Genomic DNA, 15,219 nt, shown 5'->3' with positions numbered 1-15,219 from the left:
ATTAACACGTGATGAACAATGTGACAGTGTCAGACCACGAAGGAAGGATTAAGACAGGAATTTGCTTAAGAACTTTCGTATTTAATAATACATCTTCAAAAGGATCCTTCAGATGTATTATTAGATACGCAAATACTCAAGAAAATTCCTGTTTCAATCCTTCCTTCGTGGTCTGACACTGTCATTCATATATATATATATATATATATATATATATGACAATGTCAGACCACGGAGGAAAAATGAAACAGGAAATTTCCTTAAGTACTTTCGTATATTAAATACATCTTCAGAAGGTGAAGCTTCTGAAGATGTATTTAATATACGAAAGTACTTAAGGAAATTTCCTGTTTCATTTTTCCTCCGTGGTCTGACATTGTCACATTCTTAATCACGTGTTTATTTTCGTGATATACACACGAATATATATATATATATATATATATATATATATATATATATATATATATATATATATATATATATATATATATATATACATATATATATATATATATAATTACACTATACTACTAATAAATATTTAAGTTCGAGTAATTTGTTAATTATTTCCACTTACGTATAACCATTGAGTACATAGTTAATATGGCGATGTTGTTTCAGGTGAGTGGCACTAGCCAGGATGGCGGAGGACCAGTCAACGCCATCCAGTCCGGAGCTGAGTGGTCTTCATAACCACTTCGGCGATAACTCGGCCAGCATCACTCGCACCTCACCCACTACACCCCCACACACACCCACCTCTCATACACCTTCCTTGGGCAACACTAGCCAGGCAGAACAACACGCTGAGAGTGTAGGCGACACGAACTCTTGCTCAGCAAGAGCCGTGTCTGTGGAGGACACCGGGCATGACTCTACAGGTTTCAATATGAAGTTGCTCTTGCAGACTCGGGGCTCGCCGCCGCCTTATCTGGCGTTTCCGCCGCTGAGAATCGAGTCAGACAATGAAGATGAGGAAGATATGCGAAGGAAGAATATTCCTGCGGTGTCGGAGGGAGCAAGTGACGTATCCAAACGTTTTCTCACCGGTGCCGTAAGCTGCAGAGATTTCTCAACACCCGAAGTGATTAGCAACGTTGCAGCGGAGTTTCGCCAGGCGGGGGATGCGACGACGGGGTCAGTAAGACCTCAACCCTGCGCGGAGTGTCGCGGTGGTGCTCCTCCAGAGCCACACCAGCAGTACACACCGTCTCCCACGCAACACCGGCACGACACCCACCTCCCCTCACCGCTGCGGACGCCGAGGACGCCCACTAGTTACGCTGAAGACTTGCAACCTGATATGCGCGCCTCACAGGAGAAGTGTGCGGTAGTTCCAGGTGATGCGCTGCAGCCATCGTTATATCGCAGTAACAGTGATGGTATTCTCTTTGCCTGTCCGAGACAGGTGTGTGATACCCCGCCGCCTGACGTCACTCTGCTGACGAAACCTTCCAGTTTACATATGACTGGATATGACCCAGTCACTCAGTCTTCACACTCTACACCGTATCGGATAGTGTCAGGTCCTGGGGTGAGGTTCCAGGAGGACCCCACCGTATCACCCTCGCCTCCATACGAGTCCAGGGGAACAAATAACTCTGATACAGAGAAGGACGCGACCTCGTCTTTCCCACTGAAGAGAGTGAGAAAGAAAGCGTATTTGACTTTCTATGGTGCTGAGAAGTTTCTCCCAGAAATTTTAGAAGACCCTGCGGTACTGCGCTGTCTAGGAGACGGCTCTCTTTCAGAAGGTCAACACCGGCGGGAGTCGTTTGTGAAGGTGGCTGTGGGTGTGACACCGGACATGGCGGGGGACTCTCTGGGTCGCGGTTATCACAGAGGGAACCCCGGCGTCAGCACTGAGGACCTCGGTGACCAAACCCAAGCACCCAACACAGTATTGAAGGATGCTCAGTCTAATGGCTATCACGTGCAGTCTGACTCTTGCGACGCTGTCGCCATGACTGTCGTAAATATTCGAAACGATGGCGGGAGAGGTGACGGGCTCGTCAATGTTGAGAGGGGCTTCACCCGAGACGATAAGCAGGGCGATAAGTCTAGCAAAGTAAAAAGTGTATTCTTTTACGTGGAAGAAGATGAGATATGTAAATATCAGAATAAGAACATTGCAAATGAACAGAAAGACTCTGTGAATAATTCTGGAGGACAAGAAAATCTGGCGTATGTGTCTGACGAACAGGACACAGTAAGTCGAGACGAGAACGTGACACCGTCTAGTGAGGAGCAGCAGCTGTCTCCAGAACCTATCAGAAGCTCTGGCACTGAGTGTTTAACTGTTGTCAAAAATGACATTTTACGCTCTGCCAGTTATGACACAGATTTGAGCCAAGTCTTGAATAATCTGAGCGGTGACCAAACTAGTGCCATCGCAACTCCAACTCTCAGAAAGCGCAGCACTTCGAGAGGTCGGCCTGATTACACCCCCTCAGATTCCGAAGGGACAGAGAAGCAAGAAGAAACTTCCTTTTCCTCTAAAGAATCCAAGAAAGAGATTAAACCACCACCATTGAGGCCAAACTTTTCTCTTGGCAGTGAAGATAGTAGTCCAAGCATCTTCCGAAAATTGATTAATAATCCTTTCATGAAGCTTACTCGCAGTGAATCTGTAAAGTCAAGTAAATCTTATACAGCCTCCCCGTTGAGCAGAGCGGCAGACCTATCCAAGAGCAACAGTACCATCTGGGACACGAGATCTCGGGGCTCCGGACATCACGGCAGGCCTCCCCAGGCGCCATCAAGCGTGTGCAGGGACGATCAGCGCCACTACGACAAAAGCTACATCATCCATAATCACTTATACCGCAACAGCCGCCGCAATGTACAACAGAAGCTGCACAGGCAGCTCAGCGAACCACGTCACGAGGAATGCAGGTATAACGATTGTCACCGAGACGAATACTACCACAAGAAACACGACTCTTACTTAGACCATCGCCAAAGCCACTCGCGCCACAGCCACTCTGACCACCATGGCAGTTCCAGGCACGCCCACTCAAAACACAGCCACCATGAGCACTCTGATCACCACAGCGTGTCAGGACTGTCAAAGCACAGCCATCGCAGCCACCACAGCCACGACCCTTTAAGTCCCACACGACAGGGCTTCTCGGAGTCCAAGGGTCCCCATCATCACCGTAGTCATTCCCAGCGGAACACACCCAGACCCAAACAACATACACTGAGGCGCCTCAATACATACGCTAACGAGGACTACCACAAGTACTTACAGCAACACGAACACATTTACGAACACGATCAGCCTTTTGAACACGAGCAGGTGCACGGTAGCGAGTATCTGCCAAATCCAGAAGAAGCGGTGGTTAGAAAGGTCTCTCACTACAGACAGGAAGAAAAGGGAACGACTGACGTGGAAAGGTAAGTTTTTTTGTTTTGTTTTACCATTTAATGATTTATTTTCCCTTCCTGTTAACTTCAAACGGAAAGCCTTGTATCGCCTGTTAAAAGCTAACTCCATTATACCACGAGGTAACTTTTTTGGGGGAATTTTGTCATTTTAGTGCCAGCAGACCAAGTTACTTATTCGTTGACGTGTACCTGGAACAGGTACAGTGACATTATTTAACCACAGCGTGTAGCTCCACGTGGTTTCATGTGGACGTGCCAACGTCCCTTGGACTGTGCAGACGTTGATGTTCCGCTGCAGTTCATGTTATTGTCTTACTTCCTGGCGTCCGTATGAAGAAGTGTATCCCTAGTTCGTGACGTCATTATTCACGTGATTAGAATATCGGGAGCAGAAACCTGCCCCGCGGTATGCCCTTGACGGCTAAGCAACAGAGCTCTAATACAAAACATAAAGATAACAACGGCGCTGGAACTAATTGACGTTTAATAGACGTGTGGCGCAGAAGTCAGCAGACGTAAGTAGATAAAAAAAAAAAACGGAAAGTCGGTAGACTTAAGTAGCAATACGTAGAAGCTCAAGAGCGTTAACAATAGGACACAAACCCGTTAGGTTGTAAAAAAAAAAATAAAGAGTTTAGTGACCGGTAAATAAGGAAACGGAGAAGCCTAATGGTGGTGCCCAAAAGAAGCAGGAGGAGCCCCGGGCGTGTTTAAGAGGGTGACTGCTCTGGTCTTGGCCAAACTGAGTGTCGAGAAAGTTTCTTGCACAGTGACTCAGCTGGGCCATGTGTACAGTGGTGTACGGTGTAAAATAAATATAAATATATATATATATATATATATATATATATATATATATGTCGTACCTAGTAGCCAGATCTCACTTCTCGGCCTACTATGCAAGGCCCGATTTGCCTAATAAGCCAAGTTTTCCTGAATTAATATATTTTCTCTAATTTTTTTCTTATGAAATGATAAAGCTACCCATTTCATTATGTATGAGGTCAATTTTTTTTATTGGAGTTAAAATTAACGTAGATATATGACCGAACCTAACCAACCCTACCTAACCTAACCTAACCTATCTTTATAGGTTAGGTTAGGTTAGGTAGCTGAAAAAGTTAGGTTAGGTTAGGTTAGGTAGGTTAGGTAGTCGAAAAACAATTAATTCATGAAAACTTGGCTTATTAGGCAAATCGGGCCTTGCATAGTAGGCCGAGAAGTGCGTTCTGGCTACTAGGTACGACATATATATATATATATATATATATATATATATATATATATATATATATATATCATCCTGTGAGAAGTTGTGGACCCCATACTCATCCTGTGAGTGGTTGTGGACCCCATACTCATCCTGTGAGTGGTTGTGGACCCCATACTCATCCTGTGAGCGGAAAGGGAAAATGTTAGAGGTACATAGTGGGCAAAGGGACTGAACCCCCAATATTCATTTAGCTAAACAAGTAAGCAAGCAAGCAAGCACCATTGATGAACTAGTTACAAGCAAATTTATTAACAGTGTGTTTATAGTTTTTTATTTAGTTATTGGCACTACACCTAACTCAATTACGCATCCTAAATAACTCGACCAATCTCCCAGATATCTAAATATGTTAATAAAGAAAATGTAGGAGAAGATGGGGGGTGACTGTGCTGTTAACCAATAGCGCGTGTTTTGTTTTCATAAAAACACTACTTGCTTTTTAAGCGAGATAATTTAATGGGAAGGATTCAACGGAAAGCTCTTGTTGGGTTCTTATCTTTAATATAACAACTATTCATTAAAGTTCTGTTTTGCTTAGTAAAGATTGTTTAGGCTTCAGGTTACATATGGTTTGGCTCTGGAGACGAATGTATATGTATGATTGCGCCTTCAAGCACATGTAGGTAAATACATCTTGGTGAGTATACACAGGACTATGCGTGTAATTTGTATCCAGAAGTTAAATGCATCATTTTCTTGCAAGGGGAAGCCGGTCGGCCGAGCGGACAGCACACTGGACTTGTGATCCTGTGGTCCCGGGTTCGATCCCGGGCGCCAGCGAGAAACAATGGGCAGAGTTTCTTTCACCCTATGCCCCTGTTACCTAGCAGTAAAATAGGTACCTGGGTGTTAGTCAGCTGTCACGGGCTGCTTCCTGGGGGTGGAGGCCTGGTCGAGGACCGGGCCGCGGGGACACTAAAGCCCCGAAATCATCTCAAGATAACCTCAAGATAACCTCAAGAATCATAATGTGGCTCTTTCTATATATCAATAAAACTAATCTAGTTTTATTGTCGTTGACACATTAATGATGCATTTAGCTTTAGGATACAAATTACACGCACAGTCCTGTGTATACTAGATGTATTTACCTACACGTGCTTGAAGGCTCAATCGAGCATCGGCTCATAGCCCCACCTTCCGAACATCCTCTAGTTCAATGCAGCGATTCCTTTCCTCACATTTTTCTTGTGTTTAAGAAAGTATTGTGTTTAAGAAAGTATTGTGTTTAAGAAAGTATTGTGTTTAAGAAAGTATTGTGTTTAAGAAGTATTGTGTTAGCAGTCCTGATTCCAAATAGTGTATTATTTATGTTTCAGTAATACAACTATCTCTGTAATGCCTACGTTTCTTTTATTTTTATGAATTTACATAGGGAAATAGTAATGACTAGAATCATATTTTAATTTCTTTATACTGTATAGTGTTATCATATACAGTATATAGTGTTATTCTTTATATAGTGTTACGTTCTGCCCGAAACGCTGCGCGTGCTAGTGGCTTTACAAGACTGTAATTACCATAATTGTATCCTCACATTCCTTATGTACATTCTTGTATATGCATAAATAAATAAATAAATAAATAAATAAAACTTAAAAATAATTTATCTGGTTATATTTTATGCGAAAGACTACGTATAGGCATTATATAAGTTATAGTATTTGTGTACTTACAAATGATCCTCTCTAACATATTTTAAATATACTTTATTTAATTAAACAAAATTATTAGCAGAGCAAGTAAATTTTTTAAGTACATTGGGGTTAAGTTTAGTCGTGCCTGCTGTATTCTCGTTTTCTAACACACACCTGGATGGAGTAACTAAACAAGAGTATAATATTAGGCTGCATAATAGTACCCATCCTCCTAAAAGGATAGTAATCATGGCAACTATTTGGGCGAAAGTAGAAAAATGGACTGTTGCAGTCAACGATGTTAGCGTTTTGAAAAATGAATTCTGTAGAGGGTACGGAAAAATTAAGTCAAAAGCCAAATTTAAAACATTCCTAGGCTGTTATGTACAATACTAGACCTAGGATGGCTGGGACAATTTAGATTCATTAATTACATTTATATTTGTTTAGGATGCCATTTGAAGTAATTAAATAACACCAAACGTGAAATTATCTGGATCCAACTATCCCTTTTTTTACGTTTGACCAAATGCAGTAGATGCTGTGAGCAGAAGATGGTCTGCAGTATGTAGTGATGGACCACTAAAAATTTAACATTTTGTATTTTTAACGTTAGAGTCCGGAAGAAAGGTGAAAGTCAAACTTGAACATTCCAAGGTCAAGTATAGCACACACATGTGCTATACCCGTTTGGTCAATTTAAATAATACAAAAATCAACTTTGAGGTGGTCCATCACTATAGGTATTTTTCACCAAACAGTTACTATAATTACTATCATTTTAGGAGGATGGACTGAAGTGATATATAGTCATACTGGCTTAGTGTTTTCTCACAATTACCATGCCTTACCTTTTCCTTATTCGTTTTATAATTGCCTGCTTTAAATTATCAAGAGTGTTCTAGAGGCATTATACAAATTTAAAATTAGTATAACATTTTGTTTCAAATATATTTTTGTTATTATTAGAACGAAGTTTTGTTAGTATGTATATACTGTATACACCAATGTTTTGGTGTATAAGTTGCAGAGATATGTGTACATAGACTTGGCATCACTGGATCATAAGTATTGGTTGTGGGCTAAGATTATTGTGTTGAGAGTATTGCTCAAGGGCTCAACGGCCGAAGAGTTCAGTGTAGTGTGTCAGCGCTGGAGGGTGTCTCGCTGCACCAAACTCGTCAGTGTTGATACCACATGGAGTGGGGGAGGTGCCTGCTCATTGTCCCCGGGTAAGTGCTCGCTAATTTCGTCTCCCTGGCATAGGACAGTAGTGTTGTTTGTGCCCTGTGTACTGCCGCTGTCCAAGCTGATGTGTGTTCGATAATTCATAGCCTGGGGTTATGTTGCAGTGGGGTTTTGGGAGTTGTTCTACTCAAGCCCAGCTTAAGATCAGGCTTGACTTGTGATAACTTGGTCCACTCGACTGTTGCTTAGGCCCACATACCTACTACAATCCGGTTGGTCCAGTACTTCTTTCAGGAAAGTACTGGACCATAAATTAATTAATTACTATAATTAATTAATTTACCAGACCACAATTAAACTGGACCACATACCTACTACAATCCGGTTGGTGCAATACTTCTTTCAGGAAAGTGTCTCATTTTCTCTTGAACACTTCCACTTTTGTTAATAACGACACTTTTTATGTTTATAGTTTGTATTTGGTCTATGGAATGCGACGGAATTGTTTACACTGCGCCATATGTTTTCCCCCAGAACGCGATCCGACAATAATTTTTCCATTCCGGTCTACAGTCACTAAATGCTGGGTGCACAAGGGCGAGGGGCGGGTCGGTGTCCGGAGGTCTCACCGCTAGAGGAGGAGAACCCTTCCCCCTTCAAATTGTGTTGTTGTTGTAAGGGCGACGACGATCGTGGGATCGGTTGTGCCCCGGCGTACCCGTGAAGGGTTAATCGCAAAGCCTAATGGAGAAAGGAATGTCGCTTATCAGCGGAAAACTAAATAAATTCAGACCGATTTGGGAGCCCCAGGAGTCCCTCAGCGTGGAAAAGCACTGGCCCCGCTCCACACAAGGTAGCAAAACAAAGAACTCAGGCCCCCCCTCCCCAACTAAAACGCAAAAAGTCATCCAGTGCGGTCCGCCAGAGCAAAATGATTTTTTTTTTTAGTTTATTCTACTCACTTGATAACTAATAATTTAGTGAAGAGTAATTTGTTAGTTCCAGTCTTGAGACTGTCGTGTTAAATATTTACTTAATAATGATATGGGTATTACATTGGTTTCTGCGACGTGGTAAATACATCTCGTTTTCTGCAGGAAATCGCTACGAATACAGTTTTCTTTCAATGAGTAACTAACGTATTTTGATGTTTCTTTAATACAAAATCAGCAGGAATATTATTTTCTCCATATGGTATTGGAAGTTATTAATGTTCGGGAAATTCCGACACCCACCAAGAGGTGAGGCAAGAGTTGCGGTACCCGGCCTGTGATATGTTCAGAGACCATATCTTGAGATCTTGAAGTTATCTTGAGATCACACACAGAAATCACAATAGCGTGATGCATCAAATGAACAAATTACCTTGATTTCAGGGCTTAGCGTCCCTGCGGCCCGGTCCTAGACCAGGCCTCCTTTTTGTTACATTCCACCAGGAAGCAGCTGTCTAACTCCCAGGTACCTATTTACTACTAGATAACAGGAACATCAGGGTAAAAGAAACTGCCCAATTGTTTCCCCCCTCCACCGGGGATCGAACCCGGAACCTCAGGACTACGAATCCGAAGCGCTGTCCACTCAGCTATCAGGCTCCTAGCCCTGGAGACACAAACCGAAACTGTCTCTATTTTCCGCTTGTTACAACTTGTAATAAAGTTGTTACATCTTGGCTTAACGTGTTTATGACGTATTAGAACGTTGTTACAACTTGCTATATTGGTTGTTATAACTGGTTAGGTGTTAAAACTTGTTCGAACGTTGTGCCAACGTCGTAGTTTCGGTGTGTGTTTGGCGGGCTGTAACTGACCAGTTGAGATTTCCACACCATTTTAACATTGTGCATTATTCAATTACTAGTCAAATAGAAATGAAATCAATACAATAAGCGAGGAAAAATATCACGGAGCCATTTTTTTTTTTCAGATAAAATGTGTGAGCGAGAAAACAATAGCCGGGCGTGCGTGAAGAAGGGACGGGGGGAGGGGGGGGGGATGGTGGTTGACCTGCTGCCAATGTGGGGTGGAGTGGGATTAGGGGGGGGGGGAGTTGTTACACCTGACACTCCACACCCCAGACGGGCGTCACCATAACACAGCAACCTGTTGAACAAACCACACACTAGAAAGTGAAGGGACGACGACATAATCAGCCACGTTATTGTGACTCCTCGTCTGCACACGACAACCTGCTACTTCCCCTCCAGCTACTCCACCACCCAACGTTTCATGCACAGAAACGTTACAAACTCGTCACACCTCATCCCCCCCCCCTTACTCCACACCCTATCGGTCATGCCACACTCACACTCCTCACTTGTCACCTCACTGCCTCACACTACACCAGCGTCCTTGACTACCACGTGCTGTGGGGTAGACCTCAACTTTCGTACTCTCCACATGCGCCTCCTGACTCACTTTCTACTGAGCCAATCGCTTCCAACACACAACATGCACCTCCAACCCATTCATTATCGTTACCCCCTGTCGCCGTCTCCATCTTTTTCTTCCTTCCTAGCCTCGCACCGCCTTTCCACCCTGCCATGAACGGATAGAGATTAGCATAGCTCGGTGACTGATGCGTCATGCACGGGCTGTAAGTCAGTCACATTAACGTGGCTCAAAATTTGACGTTATCTGCAAATAAAGGAAGCTAGGAGGTGTCGGTCCATCCCGGACAATTACCAATATCGTCACGTCTTTATTTTCAGCTGTGTGGGTTGGTTATCTTCGTGCATGTGTTCCCTAGGTGTTGGGGGGGGGGTGTTGCACCAAGTCGCGTTGAGGACGTGTGTGTGACTTTAGAAATACAACAAAAGACAAATTATATGAGCTAAATGCTTTCTTCCCTTTTGGAGACATCATCAGAGACTGGCGGCGGCCACAAAATGGAAAGGAGCGCTTAGCTCGTTTATTTTATTTCTTTAAGGTATTTCTTGCATACACATGTATTGTGTGCATGTATATATATATATATATATATATATATATATATATATATATATATATATATATATATATATATATATATATATATATATTTCGTCTGTGTGTAAATCACGAACAAATTAATACGTGTTGAATAATGTGAAAACTTATGACGATAAAGGAAATTGAGAAGAAATTACTTATTTGCATTCATGAATATTTCAACACATCTTCAGAAGTAATGGCACAATACATTCAATGGTTATATATATATATATATATATATATATATATATATATATATATATATATATATATATATATATATATATATATATATATTTATTAGGCAGCCATAGGGAAGTTACATGAGGAGTGGAAAAAGTCTATGAATGAGCATTGATGAACATTAGAACATAAAAAAGAATGTTGTCTTGCCTATGTATAAAGATGGTTGGGAGCTGACAGTCCCCAAGTGGGCATGCAAAGGCATTAGTCTCATACCTTTGTAGCCTCTCGCTCGTTGAGTTTACGAGTTTAAGCAGCACCTCGAGCAGCACACGAGCAATAAAGTGAGCAGCACTTGGAGCAGCGCCACTCAATTAGTGTTGCATAAGTATGGGGTGGTGGCGGGGTGGGGGAGAGGGGGGGGGATGTGGCTACACCGTACCGGCAGTGACCAGTTACGGTGCTGCAGCTGGCTATCACTACGGACCCCTCAGTCACTGGACCCCTCAGTCCCTGGACCCCTCAGTCCCTGGACCCCTCAGTCCCTGGACCCCTCAGTCCCTGGATCCCTCAGTCCCTGGATCCCCTCAGTCCCTGGACCCCTCAGTCCCTGGACCCCTCAGTCCCTGGACCCCTCAGTCCCTGGACCCCTCAGTCCCTGGACCCCTCAGTCCCTGGATCCCTCAGTCCCTGGATCCCCTCAGTCCCTGGATCCCTCAGTCCCTGGATCCCTCAGTCCCTGGATCCCTCAGTCTCTAGACCCCTAGTCCCTGGGCCTCTCAGTCCCTGGACCCCTCAGTCACTGGACCCCTCAGTCTCTAGACCCCTAGTCCCTGGACCTCTCAGTCCCTGGACCTCTCAGTCCCTGGATCCCTTCAGTCCCTGGACCCCTCAGTCCCTGGACCCCTCAGTCCCTGGATCCCTTCAGTCCCTGGACCCCTCAGTCCCTGGATCCCTCAGTCCCTGGACCACTCAGTCCCTGGATCCCTTCAGTCCCTGGACCCCTCAGTCCCTGGATCCCTTCAGTCCCTGGACCCCTCAGTCCCTGGATCCCTCAGTCCCTGGACCACTCAGTCCCTGGATCCCTTCAGTCCCTGGACCCCTCAGTCCCTGGATCCCTCAGTCCCTGGACCACTCAGTCCCAGGATCCCTTCAGTCCCTGGACCCCTCAGTCCCTGGACCTTTCAGTCCCTGGACCCCTCAGTCCCTGGACCCCTCAGTCCCTGGACCCCTCAGTCCCTGGACCCTTCAGTCCCTGGACCCCTCAGTCCCTGGACCCCTCAGTCCCTGGACCCCTCAGCCGCCATGTAAATGTATGTAATACATGCCGCCATGATTGAGGAAAGTTGTAGAGGTTGTCGTTAGTGGTTGTAAATTCTTGATGAATTGGGGCCGTGGAGCCTAGGATGGCCAGGGTGATGGCCGCCCTGCAGCAAGGTGCTCAGTAGAATGGCCACAGTGGTCGTTGTTGTCATAGATTCAGCTACTGGGAACAAAAAGTTGCAAGTAGCACGGGCTATGGTGAACCCGTAGTGGACTTACCTGGCACAGGAGCGGGGCAAGTAGCACGGGCTATGGTGAGCCCGTAGTGGACTTACCTGGCACAGGAGCGGGGCAAGTAGCACGGGCTATGGTGAGCCCGTAGTGGACTTACCTGGCACAGTAGCGGGGCAAGTAGCACGGGCTATGGTGAGCCCGTAGTGGACTTACCTGGCACAGGAGCGGGGCAAGTAGCACAGGTTATGGTGAGCCCGTAGTGGACTTACCTGGCACAGGAGCGGGGCAAGTAGCACGGGCTATGGTGAGCCCGTAGTGGACTTACCTGGCACAGGAGCGGGGCAAGTAGCACGGGCTATGGTGAGCCCGTAGTGGACTTACCTGGCACAGGAGCGGGGCAAGTAGCACGGGCTATGGTGAGCCCGTAGTGGACTTACCTGGCACAGGAGCGGGGCAAGTAGCACGGGCTATGGTGAGCCCGTAGTGGACTTACCTGGCACAGGAGCGGTGCTGTAACTTGCCAGAGTGGTCAGCGGGGTGGGTGTATATGGGTTGGTTGCCGTCGAGGGCGGCGCGAGGGTCGCAAGTGGCGCCCAGGGTCATCCACACGCCACCAGCTGTGACCTGAAACGTTCATTTCCTCTTAATTCCCAGCCGCGAGAGGTGTATTGAAGCCTGCATCAGCGGTGATAATGGCTGTGTGTGCTCCACTTGACCAGCAGCTTTGTGTCGCGGCGGGAGGGTTCCGTCCCCCTTGTTGTAGCCTTCACACGGGTTCCCTTGGCGTGCTGGGGGGCTGGCGGGCGTGCTGGGGGGCTGGCGGGCGTGTTGGGGGGCTGGCGGGCGTGCTGTAGGGCTGGCGGGCGTGCTGTAGGGCTGGCGGGCGTGCTGGGGGCTGGCGGGGGGGCTGGCGGGCGTGCTGGGGGGCTGGCGGGTGTGCTGGGGGGCTGGCGGGCGTGCTGGCGGGCGTGCTGGGGGGCTGGCGGGCGTGCTGGGGGGCTGGCGGGCGTGCTGGGGGGCTGGCGGGCGTGCTGGGGGGCTGGCGGGTGTGCTGGGGGGCTGGCGGGCGTGCTTGGGGGCTGGCGGGCGTGCTGGGGGGCTGGCGGGCGTGCTAGGGGGCTGGCGGGCGTGCTGGAGGGCTGGCGGGCGTGCTGTAGGGCTGGCGGGCGTGCTGGGGGGCTGGCGGGCGTGCTGTAGGGCTGGCGGGCGTGCTTGGGGGCTGGCGGGCGTGCTGGGGGGCTGGCGGGCGTGCTTGGGGGCTGGCGGGCGTGCTGGGGGGCTGGCGGGCGTGCTGTAGGGCTGGCGGGGGTGCTGGGGGGCTGGCGGGCGTGCTGTAGGGCTGGCGGGCGTGCTGGGGGGCTGGCGGGCGTGCTGGGGGGCTGGCGGGCGTGCTGTAGGGCTGGCCGGCGTGGTGGGGGACTGGCGGGGGGGGCTGGCGGGCGTGCTGGGGGCTGGCGGGCGTGCTGTAGGGCTGGCGGGCGTGCTGTAGGGCTGGCGGGCGTGCTGGGGGCTGGCGGGCGTGCTGTAGGGCTGGCGGGCGTGCTGTAGGGCTGGCCGGCGTGGTGGGGGACTGGCAGGGGGGGGCTGGCGGGCGTGCTGGGGGCTGGCGAGCGTGCTGTAGGGCTGGCGGGCGTGGTGGGGGACTGGCGGGCGTGCTGTAGGGCTGGCGGGCGTGGTGGGGGGCTGGCGGGCGTGGTGGGGGGCTGGCGGGCGTGCTGGGGGCTGGCGGGCGTGCTGGGGGCTGGCGGGCGTGCTGGGGGCTGGCGGGCGTGCTGTAGGGCTGGCGGGCGTGCTGGGGGACTGGCGGGGGGGGGGGCTAGCGGGCGTGCTGGAGGCTGGCGGGCGTGCTGGGGGGCTGGCGGGGGTGCTGGGGGCTGGAGGCGTGCTCGGAGGTGAGGGGGGGGGGCGCCACTGGACAACATACCATTCAGGTAACGTTTACAAATTCATTCTCAGCGACGTCTGAGGATCGAGCAGGGTTAGGGAGGTTGGGAGGGCATGGGGGTATACTGAAGGTCTGAGGCAGAGCATTCATTGTCACTCTATGTATGCTGCAGCTTCTTTCCTTCCTGGAACTACTTGCAGGGATCACCTGTACTGCGGCCCGGTCCATGCCTAGGACTTAAGAGCCACAGGTAGTTGGCAGTTGTTGTCCGAGGTCAAGCAGCGCCGCCAGGCTTACCACCCTCACAAAACGGGAATGTTTTGTCTAACCAGAGACGTATGAACCCAGCCGACCCGCCTAACCTAATGAGGCCGATACATAGAAAACGTTGGTACTTAATGGTTTTGTGGAATCCGTGGAATCGCGTATTAACTGCGAAAACGGGTTGTTGACCTGAAATGCGTCAGGCCATATTAGGGCCCCTGGCTGTATCTTAAAGCACGTGGCTGTATATTGCAGGCACGTGGCTGTATCTTGCAGGCACGTGGCTGTATCTTGCAGGCACGTGGCTGTATCTTGCAGGCACGTGGCTGTATCTTGCAGGCACGTGGCTGTATCTTGCAGGCACGTGGCTGTATCTTGCAGGCACGTGGCTGTATCTTGCAGGCACGTGACTATCTTGTATTGCTCCATGTACCCCAACGTAGTCTCACTGGCGCCAACAAGGTGACTCCTGTTGCCAGCTCAGCTAAAGCACCATGACAGCATTAGGGGTCAACCTCACGTCTCCATGTTCCCCCATTCACCAACAATAATTAAATTACAACTGCCCAATAATTAAGATATTAACGAAGCGAGAACACCGAATGTTTTTGAACCAAACGGCGGTCCTTTCAATTTGGTCTTTCATGTTGTCTTGGGCACACAATATTTAATACAAACTAAACTAAAATGAGAAAATACCTGAAAATCTAATTTGGGACCGTGAGAACGAGGAAGGAGTCTGCTGCTTGTGTTAGCGTCAGCTCGATCATCCTTACCAGGGCTTCTGTGGCAGACAGTCAGGCTCCTGCAGCAGGCTGTGACCTTCCCTCCCCCGTGCAGCAGGCTGTGAACCCCGTCCAGCAGGCTATGGATCCCGTCCAGCAGGCTGTGAACCCCGTGCAGCAGGCTGTGAACCCCGTGCAGCAGGCT

General features: G+C 48.2%; 1 protein-coding gene across 8 annotated transcripts in view; it reads left to right on the top strand.

The window, feature by feature from the left end:
* Positions 1–15,219, top strand: part of LOC123762940 (uncharacterized) — a 155,000-nt gene that overhangs the window by 49,398 nt on the left and 90,383 nt on the right. For all 8 annotated transcript variants that reach the window (XM_069302069.1, XM_069302070.1, XM_045749753.2 and 5 more), the window contains exon 2: positions 625–3,402. In XM_069302069.1, coding sequence (XP_069158170.1) covers positions 644–3,402 — 2,759 coding nt within the window. In that variant the 5' untranslated portion in view covers positions 625–643. The remainder of the gene's footprint in view (positions 1–624; positions 3,403–15,219) is intronic.

This window comes from Procambarus clarkii, chromosome 47 (assembly GCF_040958095.1).
Source record: "Procambarus clarkii isolate CNS0578487 chromosome 47, FALCON_Pclarkii_2.0, whole genome shotgun sequence".
NCBI classification, from domain to species: Eukaryota; Metazoa; Arthropoda; class Malacostraca; order Decapoda; family Cambaridae; genus Procambarus; species Procambarus clarkii.
Note: the sequence above shows the minus strand (reverse complement) of the source record. Positions and strands in the feature narration are given on the sequence as shown.